This window comes from Aquila chrysaetos, chromosome 1 (assembly GCF_900496995.4).
Source record: "Aquila chrysaetos chrysaetos chromosome 1, bAquChr1.4, whole genome shotgun sequence".
In the NCBI taxonomy this organism is placed as follows: domain Eukaryota; kingdom Metazoa; phylum Chordata; class Aves; order Accipitriformes; family Accipitridae; genus Aquila; species Aquila chrysaetos.
Window position 1 is genome coordinate 66,763,781 of NC_044004.1, and position 16,669 is coordinate 66,780,449.

At 34.3% G+C, this 16,669-nt stretch overlaps 1 protein-coding gene across 4 annotated transcripts in view; it reads left to right on the forward strand.

Annotated features, from left to right (window-relative positions):
• LRBA (LPS responsive beige-like anchor protein) overlaps positions 1 to 16,669 on the forward strand; it is a 431,577-nt gene that overhangs the window by 63,587 nt on the left and 351,321 nt on the right. For all 4 annotated transcript variants that reach the window (XM_030023944.2, XM_030023959.2, XM_030023952.2 and 1 more), the window contains exons 14-22: positions 90 to 258; positions 2,223 to 2,302; positions 3,844 to 3,906; positions 5,704 to 5,801; positions 8,965 to 9,057; positions 9,887 to 9,995; positions 10,608 to 10,689; positions 12,372 to 12,495; positions 12,743 to 12,935. In XM_030023944.2, coding sequence (XP_029879804.1) covers positions 90 to 258; positions 2,223 to 2,302; positions 3,844 to 3,906; positions 5,704 to 5,801; positions 8,965 to 9,057; positions 9,887 to 9,995; positions 10,608 to 10,689; positions 12,372 to 12,495; positions 12,743 to 12,935 — 1,011 coding nt within the window. The remainder of the gene's footprint in view (positions 1 to 89; positions 259 to 2,222; positions 2,303 to 3,843; positions 3,907 to 5,703; positions 5,802 to 8,964; positions 9,058 to 9,886; positions 9,996 to 10,607; positions 10,690 to 12,371; positions 12,496 to 12,742; positions 12,936 to 16,669) is intronic.

The window sequence follows — 16,669 nt, forward strand, 5'->3', positions numbered from 1 at the left end:
AATTTAATAGGTGAAATTTAAGAATGCAGTTGTCTGATGTGCTGCAATTTTGCTGTAATGATTTTTGATCTCCTGATTGGGTGTTGCAGGTTCAGCTGATCCTGTACACTTACCTATCTACTGAGTTCATTGGCACTGTTAACATATATGGTGCAATCCGGCGGGTTGGGACAGTTCTTTTGGTCATGCATACCCTAAAGTATTATTACTGGGTAGTGAATCCTCAGGATCGCAGTGGTATAACTCCCAAGGGCATAGGTATGTATTCATTTCTACTCTCACAAGCTGATGTTTGTTTTAAAAAAAATGTTGTATAGAATAGAACTGTAAATGTTCCAGAAAGAATTTTTTATTTTAATGGCCTGGGTTCACTGTAACAGTTCGAGCAGTGTGCTTTTGTCCATAGGGTATTCTTGAAAGCTTTTTTTCACAATCTAATGGAAACTTTCTTCAGTAGTCATATCCTCTGTCATCAAAGACCTGTGTGAATTAATACTAGGTGGAACTGGTCAGAGAAATGGTGGCGTTTTGGAAGTGTACGGCTGTGCCTGGGAATGTGGTCTCTTTATGGAACTTGTTCAAGTACTGGACAGTCTTTTAAGTGCTTGTAAGATCTACTGATAATAGCAGTATAGCTGAAAACAAGCATACTGAGTCTGACAGGCGCAGGGATCTGAACTTGTTGGAAAGCTGCTTAATAAGCATGCTTAATCCAGGCAGCGAACTCATGGCCGGATAAGAAATCTAGAACAGGTGTTTAGTACTTGTCATTGACACAGAACACAAAACAAGAATACTGATCCTAAGAAAACAGCAAAGGGAATAGCTGCTTGACTAAGGAATCCAGTACTGTAAAAGGAACTGTGAGAAATGTGCACCAGCATAACATAAGCATGTGCAGATGGAACTGGGACAGATAAGAGAATTAATGCTGTTTGGAAGTATGACTTTATGACTCTTCTAATTGTTGTTCTCTGATTTATGGGGTTGGGCACGCAGCCTTGGCAAAGGGAGAATAACTTAAATCTCTACTCTCTCCTGTAATGAAGAAAGGCTCCGGAATTTCAGAGAGAGAAGCAGGTGATAAAAGAGAGCTAGATGTACTGGAAGTGAGTGCTCCTTAGATGTGTCTGACTTCCTGCCACCAACTTCTCAAAATGACCAACCCTTCCTGTTAGAGGGTTGCAAAGATTGTTTTGTAGTATTTTGCATCCTGTAAGGAGCAAAGCATGTGTGTTTTCTCTGTTCTTTTTAGTGAAGATAAGGATTTACTTAACTAGTTTCTGAACTGGTTTATTGATCCTGAGGCAAGTGTATGTGTAGGATAGTCTTACTAATAGTGTAATGACTTTTTTGACTAGAGCAGTCTGTACTGAAAATAACTATTCTTAAGCTAAATATGCCTGTGGGCCTATACTATATAAAACTAGACTCATATGATCACTTACATTTGCTAATTGATTTGTTTTTCCCTGATGATTAAGATTATAAGTACTGTGAACCTATGAGCAAACGTAAAAACTGTCCCTAGAAATGTATTTGCAACAGTTCATTTGTTTTCTGTATGAAAGCTTTTACTTGGCTTTGACATTTGTTTGCACCTGTTTTTTTAACCTTGCCTCTCCTGGGAAATACTCAGTGGTTGAGTATTTAAAATGTTTCAGTGAAAGTCTGCTTTGCACAGGAATGGCAAAAGCAAGTCCTTTTGACTTTGAGTTAACAAATTAAGTCATGGCTTTCAAGGTAATTCTTATATATAGCACTGTAAGATTGATTTTTGTTGTGTATATAGCCAGTGTGTAATGATGGCATGTAGTTCTTGCTTTGAGCTTTAGCAGAACAACTTTAAAAACAATTGTAAACTGCAAAAATTCGAAATGAGGAAATTCTGAAATGAAGTTCTCATTTCAGTCTTATTCCTTGCATGAAGTTGGTTCAGAGACACTGCAAGGAAGTGGTAAAATCATGAAAAGAATTTAGAGGGGTCTGGAAAACTGTATTTAATAAAAGCCTTAGTAGAACTTCACTGGTTCAGCATTTTGGTAATAAACACTGATAAATGAAACACAGTTTTGTAGTCTGAAGTGGAGGAAAGATAACTTTACTCAGAATTGTGCCCTCTTCATGCAGAAAATGCCTTTTATTTTTCTTTATGTGAAAATGTATACTATGCTATTAACAACTGTTAATTTACATTTACTATATCTACTTTTCTTTTTTAGACGGGCCACGGCCAACTCAAAAAGAGATTTTATCTCTGCGAGCATTCTTGTTGATGTTCATTAAACAGCTAGTGATGAAGGTAGGATAACTTTAAATTATGATAGGATATCTAAGTTTCCTTTCATAAAGAAATGCTCTTTAATATAGCACTTTTTTCTAAGCATGTTGAATTTTGTAAACAAATAAGTAAATAGAAATACCATGTAAGGTGCATCTTTTTGTTGTCGCTCTCGCCACAGGCAGCAGTGCTAAAGATGCATTTTTCTCCCTTTTAAGCTGTTTTTATCAAAAGTGGAGCTGTTAATGATTAAACTTAGAAATATTTACTACTGGGGAAATAAGTATTTAATTCCTTTTTTTTTTTTTTTTAAATTTTTTTTTTTAAAAGAACAATATCACCTGCATATAGAAGTGCTTAAAGACTAAAGAGCAACATTTGACATTATATGCGGTGGGCCAGGGGACCCCAGGAGGAGGAGGATAAGAAAGACACTATCAATAAGTTTCACAACTGTTTGTTAGACGTTAGAGGAATATTGAAATTCAGCAGTTCTACTGCTTATAGACTCTTCTTAACCCTTTCCTGTTGTAAGCTCTGATCTCTCTCTTCTTCTCTCCCTTCTGTAGACTGACTTTTCTGTGTGTGAATCTAGCTACCTTTTTCCCTCTTCCCCTGTTGCTAAGGGACCAGTATGCTCTCTGTGCTGCTACCCTTAGCCCCAGCCATACGGAGGAGTAACTATCAGAAAAGTTCTGCTCTTGACTCTCATACTGTTTCTTTAAATTGGGTGTTCTGCAACTGAAGTATCAGGGACAATTTAGCTCTCAAACTCTAAAAGACTTTCATTAAATGTTAGCTTCACTTTTATTTATTTTTAAAAATTTCTGTCAGAGATTTATAGCTTGGGCAGTTTTGGATGGAGTTTCACAAGACAGTAAAAAGCATGTCCATCATAAAAAGTTGATTCTTCTGCAAATTTTCTATTTGTACACAGTGGTGCAAAACCTTTTTGGGAAATGAGACTTGCTTTAAAAATTAAAGCTGTAGAAATGAAGAAGCCTGCTTTTCCTTACCCTCATCCTGTTCTTAGAAACTGCTGGTTTTTATTTTATTTTCACCAAAAAGACCTCAAGGCATCTTCCTGACATAGACACCATAAATGATTTAAATTTCTGCAAAGTTGATAGCAACTGAAGATAGGATTCTGTAGTGGAAAATAGGAAGCAAACTCAGCTGTAGGCATAGCTAGCAGGCTTATAATTAAATGTCCAGGTCTACTTTTGAATCCTCTTTGCCACCTTAATTTAATTCTTCTATTAATAGGAAGCTCTCAGTTCAAATTGTCTGTATCAATTAATGTGTTACTCTAACAATTTCATGTACTATATTACTATCTAGCCTATTCTTATGCTTGTATTGGAGTTGTCTAAAAGCACTTTTATAACGTTCAGTGGGGTTTTTTTGGGCAGGGAAAAAGCTACCTTCCATCTATGAAGCTATTATACTACCAAGTCTTGTGGGACTTGCTCTGTATGTAACCATTGCTTGTAATAATGCTTTTTTGGGAACAGTACTTTTGTACTTGAAAGATGATAGTTAAAACCTGATTGTTTTTAAAGGACTATGGAATAAAAGAAGATGAATTGCAGGCTATCCTCAATTATCTGCTCACTATACATGAGGTAATTTTTAATTTGGGGGTGTGTATGGGAGGAGAAGTGTACTACTTTACACTGTTTGTGACAACCAAATATTTGAATATTTTCAAACATTACCACCTTTATGCCACAAGATGGCTCTGTAGAGGAAGTAGCAGACATTGTCCAACTCTTTAGTGTAGTGTGCTGAATTGCCAATATTCTTGCAGTGATTTAAGCACTATGTTCAATGTTAGATTGAAGTTCATTAAGCCAGTAAGTCAAAATGGTTTCTTATGTTGTGCTGCAAACTGATTTACCAAGCAGAAAAACAGATGGCGAGACTGACTTTAAAAAAAAAAAAAGACAAAACCTTGTTTTATGCTGCCTAAGTAATATTTTTTGGTTTGTTTTTCTCTTATTTTTATTTTACGTCTTAAATAAAGTAATAAAATTGAAAACATGCATTAAAAAATAAAGATGTATGTTAATGGCATCTAAGAGAAGCATATAAACTTAATTGGGAGTAAATGTTGGTTACCACTGATACATCTGCATCTTCATATTTTAGCACCAGGAAAAGGCACTTTTTGCCAGATGCAACATCAAAGACAAGGGAAATGGGGACATAAATCTAACTGATCTCATCTCTGTAAGGGTGCTTGAAATGGGTAAAATAAGGAATTAATTGAACTTCAAGCAGTATGGATTTTTTTTTTTTTTCCTTTTTTGTTTACACCTATTTTTCCTTTTATTCTCTGCGCTGGTTACTACTACTTCGTAGTACCGTGGTCAAGCAATTTAAGTCACTCTACTTTATATGGAGATATAAAAAATAAGACTCTTGGTAACATGTAAGTGTAAACCAAAATAGCAGAAGCTTTATATAGCCTTCAGATGAGGAGGTGATATTTTAACTATATTAGCAGTTTGCATGGTCAAGTCTAAAAGATCCATGAATGCTGAATCCCACAGGATTAAGTATCTAGTTGTAAATTCAGAAAAGCATCAACAAAAAATGTAAAATTCAGCCTTCTCATAGAGCTCATTCATCAGTGATAGTGTCTGTAATGTAAACTAATAATATCATCAGGTGAGCACAGTTGTTCAGGGGATGTAAAACTGGTTTTCTAATAGAGAAAGAATCAGAATTTTGTTCAAAAATGTTGGAAAGTGTTTGGTTTTTTTTGGTTTTTTTTTTAATTAAGCTTTCATTTTAATACCACAAAGAATGAGAAAAGGCGACAGTTGCAGTTTGGTACTTTGTAGGTTTTTAGCTATAATTAACTTGAAACAAATTAATAAACTGTAGTTTAGAGTGCTTTAGACCAAAAGTACAGAAAACTTAACTGAGCGGCTTGAATTACCGATTTTAAATGTTGTCTGTGGCAGGTGGTGGTATTTTTGTTTCCTGGGGTGGACATTTGTTAGTAGAGATTTTTCATTAAACACCACCCTGTGCCCCGGAAAATGTGCAGCAGTTTATTTCTAGCTCCTGTGCAGTAAAAGAGGGGGAAATATACATGCAAATAGATGAGCATGTGTGTGGAAGGAAATAGCATAGTCCAATAGTCCATTCCCTCTCAAAGGCTTACATCCCAGACAGAGATGTATGGCTTTTCATTCTAAAAAATAAATATTTTTTTTGGGGGGGGGTAATATTTTCTCCTTCACTTGCCTTCCAGATCTATAGCTCTTTTGATCCTGGCCTAATTGTTATGGTCCTTAGTTTACTATTATTCTCCAGATAATTTTGAAATGTTTCATAGTGGTTCTTTTAACCAAAACAATGTTCTAGCATACATACATTTTTAATTCAAATTTGTAACTTCTATTCAACAGGATGACAATCTAATGGATGTCTTGCAGTTGCTTGTTGCTCTGATGTCAGAGCATCCCAGTTCTATGATCCCTGCTTTTGATCAGAGGAATGGATTACAGTAAGTTTGAATTTTGTAAGTGGGCAAAAGGAAATAGTATTTTGACCATACTGTTGCTTGATGGAATTTCCATGAAATCTGAAAAGTCCTCATCAGTGTATGTGTTGCAATCTTAGATTCCTCATCTTGGGAGATTTTTGCGTCCAGGTGTTCTTCTAACAAGAGGTGATGTGAGATTTATTATCAATGAGTTCTTTTTTTTTTTTTTTTAACGTTTCCAAGCTGTCAGTCACACTTAAACAGGTAGTGATCAATTTGAGTTAGCTAACATGGATGTTAAGTCTTCATCTACTAGTACTTAGTCTTTAGCCTCCAATTCTTACATATGTTTTAGAACTGAAAGTGGGCTGACAAAAACTGGTTCAGTTTTCTGCTGATCTTTGTTAGCTTCCCCCCCCCCCCTTTTTTTTTTTTTTTAATGTGTAAAGCATTATGGGACTTCTGCAGAAGAAACCTTTTATTTTTTTAAATTTAGCACTTTATGGTGTGGATTGTTCACAATCTCTTTTTTTCCAACAAATAGAAAAATACCGTTTAATACTATTGTGGGAGAAAAGTAGGGAGAGTAGCAAATTCTACTAACAGTAAAAGCACAAGAGAAGATCTGCTAGAAAAAGACTAAGTTATGACTGATTTTGTGTTGTGGCTCTCAGAGGGTGGTCACATTATTGAACTTTTCTAATTTAAAATTAACCTGTCTGGACATAGTGGGGAAAAATTGGAACAGGCAAACATATCAGAACTATTCCTAGAAGAGTATGTGGAGTAGTAATTCTCTTGCTGTGTAAAGGCAGAGTCTCATTTCATACATTTTGTTGCACCTATTGGTTAACCCCTATTTATACACATATTTTTTTCAGTTGCCGTTTCTCAAGAGACAACATTCAGGCATGTTCATAATTGTTTTCTCCCCTTTTAGTGCTAGGCTGATTTTTTTTTTTTTTTTTTTTTTTTTTACCCATTTTCTTCAGCTTTGACTTCATTTGTATGGTAATGTATTATGCTATGGGAAACTAATAAAAACTCTAAATAATAAAGTATTTGAACGTCATGTTGGGTCTCCAATGCAATATGTTTGTTTTTACTTAACAACTGGCAGTAGACATTTTCTTTTTTATTAACTAGTATATGGGAAGTCAGTATGAATAGTGAGTCCACAGTGAGAAATCACTTTGTTTTCTTGTCTCATTTGTTACATTCCCTGTTCCTGTATTGTCTCCAGTCACTTAACTGGTTGTTTGTATGCTTATTGATACATGTACTTTTTGCAATTAAAACACCATATTCTTGAAATTTAAAAAGAATTTTACAAAGCTTTATAAATATTTGGATTTTTTTTAATAATTAAAATTTTGAAAGTAACGAATCTACTGAAGAAATGATACGTGCAAGGAAATATTTTTTTTCCCTATGCAATTAGGTAACCCTCATACTGTTCTGTTAAGACAAGCAGGGAGATGGATTATATTGCTTGAATGAACATTGTATTGTGGGCTTGCTCACTTGTTTGATTCTAGCATTGCTGTGGCTGAAGCTTTCTCCAGGATAAGTTATTTATTATACATAACTTTTTTTAATCACTCCTGGATTTTCACTTAAATTCTAGTATAGAACTAGGATTTTTTTTTTTTTTTGTCTTAGTTTAGGTGTCCTGGGTAATATTTCTAGGTATGTAAAAGTGAAGGAATATATAACTAGTGATGAGTGCTCAGTTATGTATAGATAGGGCCTAAAAACTTGAGTAAGTCCTTTGAACTCTCTACAACTGGGTGAGCTAAAATGCAGTATTGTAACATGGGCTATTTTTGGAAAGACTCAAGAGTCATTGAAATTAGATTTTTTTTTTTTTCCCTTCCCCCTAATAAAATGATACAAATTTCCTCAAAAATTTACTCAGAAAAATATTCACAGTAAAGGCTGAGTACTGTGCCTTCTGTTCCAATATAATTTCATGGAGCATTAGAAAATGAATCTTTTCTTTTTTCAGAGAGACCTTAGTAGTCTGTGTAGGTATAAGCTAAGTCATATTTCACAAATTCAAAGACCTGTCCGATACCATGAACCATAGCCCAACTGAAATCAGATAGTGACATGGTCATAAGCACTTTACTGTCTCAAAAAGTAAACAATGTATGAAATTAAATGTAACTGGTAAATACATTTAGCTGTCTTCTGTTTTTATGGGAGATTTACAAGGATCAAAAACTTGCATTTTTTATTCTTCACATTGACAGAAGGACAATACTAGAATTTTTCACTGTGTAAATAAACTTCATTTAATAAAAGATTATGCTGTAATGTACTGCAAATTTTCTTTTTCTTTGGGGAGTGGAAGGCATAAATACATGTGATGAGATCTGTGCAGTATTATAGTTTGAATTGGTAATGTCAAATATATGTAAGGTTACTGGACGCTTACCACTGTAAGACTGTACTTCCAATTGTTTATTCATTTATCAGACTTTCATCAGTTGCATTGACATTTTCCTTGCTGTGTTTGTTACACTCATTTTCTTTCTTGGGAAAACTTCAGCTAGAGCTGTTTGGCTAGTTAAGTCTAGCACTTTTCTACAGATATGTCCCTCGCTCCCTTCGTCTTTCTTCTTAAACCTTCTTAGTGGAGAATCATAAGCGGGTGTAGAGCATAATCGTAAGGAGGTGAAGAGCAGAAACTGATGAAGGTGAAATGAGAAGAATGCCTCCTGACTTGGTGTCTTCCTCTATCCCACCTGTGGGAACAACAGGGCGCACAGATGTCAAATATCAGTGCTAGAAATAAATTCCCCTCCATACATGGTTATTCCTATCCAGCCACATTTAATATGAAAACAATTGCTTGCTTAGTTTTCTGGATAAAATACCAGATTAAGACAGTTCTCAATACAGGAATTGCAGCAGCCTTTCACAGCATGTTTTATGTATTGATATTTGGGAGATACTTAAATTTGATTAAAAATCTCTAATGTAATTATAAAATGTGAAATCACAAACTATTGTGCCGTTAGCAAAAATGTCATGCTGTTTTTTGTAGTCTTATTATAGTAATTCTTTTAAATTAGGCTCAGATACGAATTTATTTGCAGTCTACTGCAGTTAATTTGTCATTCCAAAAATTGTTGTGTATTTCAACTATTTTAGGAAGCCTTATGTTTTCTCCACTTAGGGTTGTCTACAAGCTTTTAGCATCACAAAGTGAAGGCATCAGGGTGCAAGCTCTGAAAGTGATGGGGTATTTCTTAAAGCATCTCGCTCCAAAGTAAGTACTGGTTTAGGTCTTAAGACAAACCCCTCCCGAAAAAAAGAAGGAAAAAAGGTAGGTTGTGACACATACATGCCATATATTATTTTGTGTGTATATTATTTAATGTGTATATATACACACGTGTTTGTATGTAAAGTCAAAAAAGCTATATTGGAGGTTAATCACTAAATATGCTTCACTGAATAGGAGCTACTATTCTTCAATTTGTTTGTCATTAATATATTTCTGTTGTGGTGGAATTACTTGTTATTGGCAACTAGTGTCCAGGCATTATCACTTCCTTACCAAGTTCATTTAATACTTACTTGGAGTATAGCTGCCTGGTTTTTAAAGTGGTCTTTTTCCATAATTCCACTGAAATCGTAGCAAGAATTAGACTGATGAGATTGAAACCTGTGTTACTTACTGAGAACTAGATTTAATATGTCTCAAGTTGACTACAGTAGTAGATAACTATTGAGATCGCTGTCCATGGTTGTATTTTGAGTGAAATGAGGACAAAGATGCCCTTTCCTTAGTGTTTATCAAGAAATCCCTAAGGGTGTGTTTCAGCTTTTTGGGCCCATGGGTGAGTGAACCGCATTTATGGAAAAAAGTTAGCTGTCTTCTGTCTGTCTTCGGGGAATGACTTGTCCTTTCAGAATTTGAATCATTGCCCTTTTCCTTAACCAAAAGTGAAAAACTTAAGGAACAAAAAAGAAAAAGATGTTTCCAATGATTCCATGTTTCTTGAGGCGCACATTTTAAGATTTTTTTTTTTTTTTTTTTCCCCCTTAAAACAAGTTGAATATGTAAATATATTTCATCTTTCTTACTATTTTAGGAGAAAGGCTGAAGTCATGCTTGGACATGGATTGTTCTCTTTGTTGGCTGAAAGGCTGATGCTTCAGACAAGCTTAATCACCATGACCACATACAATGTCCTATTTGAGGTAGTAATATACTGTAGTTAGGATCCAATCTTCCTAATTACTTGTAAGACATTGTTAGAAAATTGCTTACATATTTGTGCTGATATGTTCCAGATGACATTAAACCTTAGCGTGATGCAGCTGAGTGCTGGGTTTTTTTTGCTTGTTTTTTTTTTTTTTTTTTTTTTTTTTTTTTTTTTTTTTTTCCCCAAAGCTCACTACTTGAGATTCCCCCCCTGCCCCCTTAACTTGGTTATGCTCATTATGAACAATTCTAGATAACGAGTAACCTGAATGTCTCAAGCAGACACTCATATATATGTGGAATTTTATTGTAGCAATGATCTTGCCTTATGATGATTGTTTTGGTTAGATTTGTTAGGTTTCTCTTCCAGTGTATTTAAAATAACAGTATGCGCTTAAGAGAAAGCAAAAAACCAATAAAAAATGTTTAGAGTAAAATTTTAGGAACATGATGAAATAAATTATGAAGAAAGGCAACAAGTGGGTTTTTTGGATAATTTTTAGAACCATGGTGAAGTAATGATGGTGCTGTATGAGGAATGTATCCAACTATTTTTCAGTAAGCTGTCTTTGTGAACATTGATATGGCATCTTCTTCTTTCTTGCTAGATTCTGACTGAACAGATTTGCACTCAAGTGATACATAAACAACATCCTGACCCAGATTCAACAGTGAAGATACAAAATCCTCGTAAGGATGATATAGATTTCTAAGTGCTACCGTTAAGAAAAGTCTGCTCTAAAAAAACCATGAGAAAGCTTATTAATTACATCCACCAGTCTTAATTCTGATCTCAGTTTTACATTGTCTTTCATACAAAAGGAAAGATAATGTGCATTTATTTGGAGTTATTTAGAAAGTATGTCTCTATAGCTTTTTGAAAGATGTTTTATGTGTCTAAATGTGTATGTAGTTCATGACTCACCTTTTTTGGCTGTTCAGTCATGTTGTGAAATGGTTTTTCAAGACTTGCATGCACAGGATACTTTGATTTAATACATGTTAAGGTTCCAGCAAAATTCTGATTGCATTATTTAGTGATGTCAGATTAAATTATCTGAAATATGGAAACAGCCTTCAGCTTAAATTACATTCAGTATGACAACATTACATGGAAAATAGGAGAAATGTATCTGCTCACTGTTTTCGTTAGCTTACTTTATGGGAAATATTTTGGTATGAAACTTTAGATGTCTTTTGAACTAAGAGAAAATACTGATCTCCTTTCTTGAATTATATGCTTTATTAATGTGCTCTGTATATAATACAATGGACTTACAGCTTTGGGAGTTCATTTTTTCTGGAGAAATAATAGATTTTTCACTTTCATAGCTGCTTTGTCATTAAATGTAGGTCATAGTTGTGGGTTCATGTCATGTGGAAAGTGAGGGAAGAGAAAGGAAAGCAAAGCAGATACAGAGGAAAGAAATCTGGTTGTAGTATGCCATTTGCCTTCTGGTAAATCTGTATAAAGTAAGAGATGTGAGGAGATTTCTGTTACTTTCTCTTATGATTTTTGAAGTTGGCAGTCACTGCTGTGGATAATACAGATTATTTGTAGTGTGAAGTACGAGTCTGGAATTATCTAGGTCTAGTAGGAAGAGTGACTTCTAGAGTACCTTTTGAAGATCAGTGCTAATATTATAAAATACGGAATTTCTCGTTTTAGAGAAATTGTGCAAGGTGAACTGAAACTATCACAGTGACTGTGTTCAAATTGCACCCTAATTTATTTACAAAGTTAACTTTTTTTTTTAAAATAACAAGAACAGTGACTGCTCCACTGCTTCAAAAAGTGGAAGGTACCCACAATTTTGACTGTCTCCTAAAAACATAGAAAACATTATGGTCATAAGAAATGAAATTTTATATCGGGAAGGTTTTGTCCCCTTTCTCAGACTTTTTTTTTTATAACAGAAATTGTTAAGTATAATTGGAAATTGTTCACATTCTTCAAAAGTGCAATATTATTAAGTTAGAGCAAAATCTATGCATTTTTCTCATATATTGATTTTATAACAGATGCATTGTATTATGTGAACTTCCTTAGAAAAAGATTCTGATAGATTCTGATAGCTTGTCATTTGTCATGCAGTAACATTTGTGTTGCTTAAACCTGACAATTCAAAAAAATTCAATTTTCTTCAGCTGTATAGGCCTGCAGATCCCCCTGACGGTGACCAGGTTTGGAAAGTCTTGGAAGAAGGGATTTTTATTAGTTAAACCTTCTAGTCAAATAGAGATATGCTTTTTCTCAGTACAAAACTTTATTACGTAGCTTCGCTTTTCTTGTACAAACAATATTGGAAGATGTCCTGTATTTTATGCTGTGCTTAGTACTTATATTCTGTTGCTCATGAACTGTTTTACAGAGATTTTGAAGGTTATTGCAATCCTGCTGCGTAATTCTCCACAGTGTCCAGAAACTCTGGAGGTTCGGCGAGCCTTTCTCTCAGATATGATTAAACTTTTTAATAACAGCAGAGAAAATAGGAGGTAAGATAGCTTGCTATATGCACATGTATACAAAATAAGTAACAAGGTCTCCTAGTAAATTAGACTCGTTAAGCAGATACAGCTTCATTGCTGTTCAACAAACTCTATACTATAGTCTTCAATATGTAAAATTAGAGATGCTTGCACATAGCAATTGTTTTAAACATATTGAATTCCTGACTTAGCTGATGTATATTTCTAAGATATATTTTGAAATTTGATTAAATAGCTTATGTGTATTTTGCAGGAGTTTGTTGCAGTGCTCCGTCTGGCAGGAGTGGATGCTTTCCCTTTGCTGTTTTAATCCGAAGACTTCTGAGGAACAGAAGATAACTGAGATGGTGTATACCATATTTCGAATTTTGCTCTACCATGCAATCAAATATGAGTGGGGTGGCTGGCGTGTTTGGGTGGATACACTGTCGATCACACATTCAAAGGTGAGTGTTTGAAATAGTTGGGAAACTTAGTTACGCTGTGTGATTACATTTAGAGCCCTAAAGCGCTGTATCGTACAGTGAGATAGTCTTGAAGTGGAGGTCAGTAGTTAAATAAAAGCCCAGTGTTTCTATCTGTTACTGGGCATAACTTTCAAATATTTGACATTTAAATGTTAATTTTGTTGCTTCAATACAAACCTTTTTGTTGTTGTGGCTCAAATTGTGATAGTTTTTTGAAAATATGTGCCATTTTCAGTATAACAAGATAATCAAATTTCAGGAGTATTTCTGAAAAATTTTAGTGCTGGTTTTGCTTTTTAATAATGGCACGAACACAAGGTGGCGCACCATATCTATTCATAAACAAAAATACCTTTTAGTAATATCAAAAGGCTGTAAAACAAACCAGTAAAAAGCAAAGAAATCAAAGTTAAGACAGATGCTTCAGCTATTAAGCTGTCATGGAATACAGGGTGAGAACGCAAATCCTTGCAGTATGAATGAGACTATTACCCTTCATTATTCTTCTGTCTGATTTTTTTGTTGTTGTTACAACCAGAATTATATCATAGAAGTTATTAGTGGATCTTTGAACAAGGCACAGTAGTATAAAAGATAACTTTCCTGCGTTATTCTGAACAAAGGAGTGAGGCCAGTGTGGGCCTCATAATTATTCTAGTTTATCAGAAATATTTACTTAAGATTAATTAAATTATAAATTACATATTTCTTAATGTGTGCAACTTAATGGTGCGAAATGGACATCTATGAATCCTAAAGATCACTTTATAATTCTAATGAATTGTTAGCATTTCTGAGGTCCTTGATTTTGTATGAATTTTTTCTCAGAAAAAGTCAGTCTCTGCAGACAGCAAGAACAGTGTTATTTTGCAGCTCTGATTGTTTATTGCATTCATAGCTTGATTGTGGGTTATTGGGCTATGGGGAGACAAATGTAGAAAACTATATAATAAAAGTGTGTGAAATAATATCATTAAATAGTCACTTAGCTAAATGGAATCCAGGTGCAAAGAATCAAGGGCCAAATTTTAACCCTTACAGAGATCACATTTTAGTTGTTGAAATATTCTTAATCTTCTTTTGTGTCAGCTCTGCAGTCTTCAAAAAAACTGTTTCCTCTCTTTCCCCCAAGATGCAGAGGCTGTGGGTGGAGTAGACTTTACAATGGCAAGCTGTAGCCAGAGTAAATATCCCTAATCCGCTTTTATAGAAACTGGCATAATTTAAAGCATTTGTGTGATTGCTAGGAATTGCTGGGGAACTGTCCCTGGGGAAAGATGGAGAGACGAGTGAAGGAAGACCACCTTTCTACCTCTGTTATACAGAGCTTTGGTGTATTGAATTTAAAAATTAACCAGCACATTATCTTATAGCTGTAGTTCTACTCTTAGACTCTTTTTGTAAGATAATGTAACGTCAGGAATCTCATTTAAATAGCTTCTATGTCAAAATATTATATGGATTTTTGGTCATTATCTTCAGTGACTTGATGTGGTTAATCAATGGTCTAGAGTTCATAGAGGAAAAAACAAGATTTTATTGTGATGCCACAGCCAAATGTTAAGAAAAAACCCACAGTTTTGGAAAATACCAAAAAACTGAGGTACAGATAATGTTACTTCTGTTTTGGTTTTTTTTGTTTGTTGTTTTTTTTTTTTTTTTTTTCCCCCCCAAAGGCTGTATGTTTTTGTGCAATACCATAGTGAATGAGAAAATGGCGTGCTTCACTCTGTGTTTCTCATTTTTGGTTCCTGGCATGCTGGCATAGTGAGGTATCTTTGGTTGTAGAATTAAGTTCCTGTTTCAGTTTTCCCAAGTCTGGCTTTGTTGGCTGTCTGGTCAATATGTAAGGACTGTTTGTTCTTCCAGCCTACTTCTGAGGAAGTTGAACAATGGCAAGGTTAGAGGTGTGTGGGTGTGGGCAGAGCTAGCAGAAGAGTGGTGTTGTAATTTTGAAGGAATCATAAAAGAGTTCAGTTTGTTTGGACATTGGTGCTAATATTATCCAGTTCAGAAGCTGAAATGAAAATGATTAAACAACAAAAGCACCCAGAAACTAACTTAACAATAGTGATATGAATGATGATGCAATAGTCAAGGATTTTAAAATTGGATTTTTTTTCACCTTTATTATGCATTTGCCATTTGAACTTTTTTATAAATAATACATGCAATTTATGCAACTAGCAATATAAAGCTAGATAATATTTCATAACTATCTTTTAATTGCATGACCATAAATTAGGATAAATCACGAAAAAAGCTCTTTCTGGTAAAACCTTACTAATCACTTGAGAATGTCCTTATAAACTGATATTAATATCTAATGATAATGAATTATTAATCCTTCTAATTTTACTTATCTTGAATAGCTTTGTATCCTGTTATACCAATATTGAGAATCATATAGATTCACACATAACATAGTGTAGACATAATTCAGTGGGCAAATTGTTCGATGCTAAGTGCCTCTCAGATGTTTTTGATTTCTAGCATGCTTTCAAAGTAATGTGGGAATTATGGGAACAAAAATATTTCCTTAACATTGCTAAGAGAATAACCAATTTGTGTTTTTGTTATTTCATCTCTAATTGTATTGGGTTACTGCTTATTTTTCCTTTTTACAACCCTTTGCGCCATTCCTGCCACTAATTTATAACACCATTCTATGATAAAGAACTAGTACATAAAGGACTAGTGTTACAGAATTGGATAGGTTTTGCAGAGCTACACATCAAGATACATGCAGCTGCTATAAAAAGCCAAAGAAACTCAATTGCAATTTTATTGTCCAGTTTGATAGATTTCCTGCCACCTTTGTAGCAGGGAAGCTGTTTGTCACTGTAACCCTCTCCTCCAACAGCTGCACAACGTTTTATAAGCAGCAACGGCTTTTCTAGCATAATTGCACTGCATTGGTTTCCTTGCACTCAGAATTTAGAAGGTGTGTGTAACCTTTTTAAAGCCAAATTTCTTAGTATTACTCATGTATTTTGCTCATTTCTGCATTTTTGATGTTTTCCAAATATTAACACAGTGTATACAAAGATGTTTAATCTGTGGCTTCTAGTTCAATAAAAATGTTAATGAAAAAATTAAATCACAACTTCAGTTTGTTCTTTCTAACCGACCAGTGCTGAGTTTATGAAAGCATCTAAGAATTTCTGTTTCTTAACCATTGTAACCATGCTAGCTAGGCCTTAGATTTATCTGTCTAGCCATGTTACTTTGTAAAAAGGACTGATGATTTTTGGGTTAATAATAGGAAACAAGTAAGGAATGGTGGACAACGTGCCTTTTTGACCTTTCAGCTTCCCCAAGTTTTAAAAGAATATAATGATTTACACAGTATAATGCAGTCCTAAATTAACTGAATGTTTTAAACTACTGGGAAGAACTAACATTTACTTATTTCAGGCCCTTAAATATATTTTATTACTTAAAAGTTGTTCATGTTACCATGTGATTCAGTTAAAGAGAAGATAGTTGGGTAAATTCTGAATTTTTATTTTTCTTTTAGTAGCTCAAGAAATTTTCATTGAGTAAGACTCAGAAATGTTAGTATGTATAAGGTACAGTTTTATTGCTGTATAAGTGGAAATTGCTGTATAAGTGGAAATTGCTGTATAAGTAGAAAAATTTTGTTCACTGCTCTGAATGGGAAGAAGTATAATCTTGAAACGTTTTAGTACTGTGACTTTAACATACAGTGT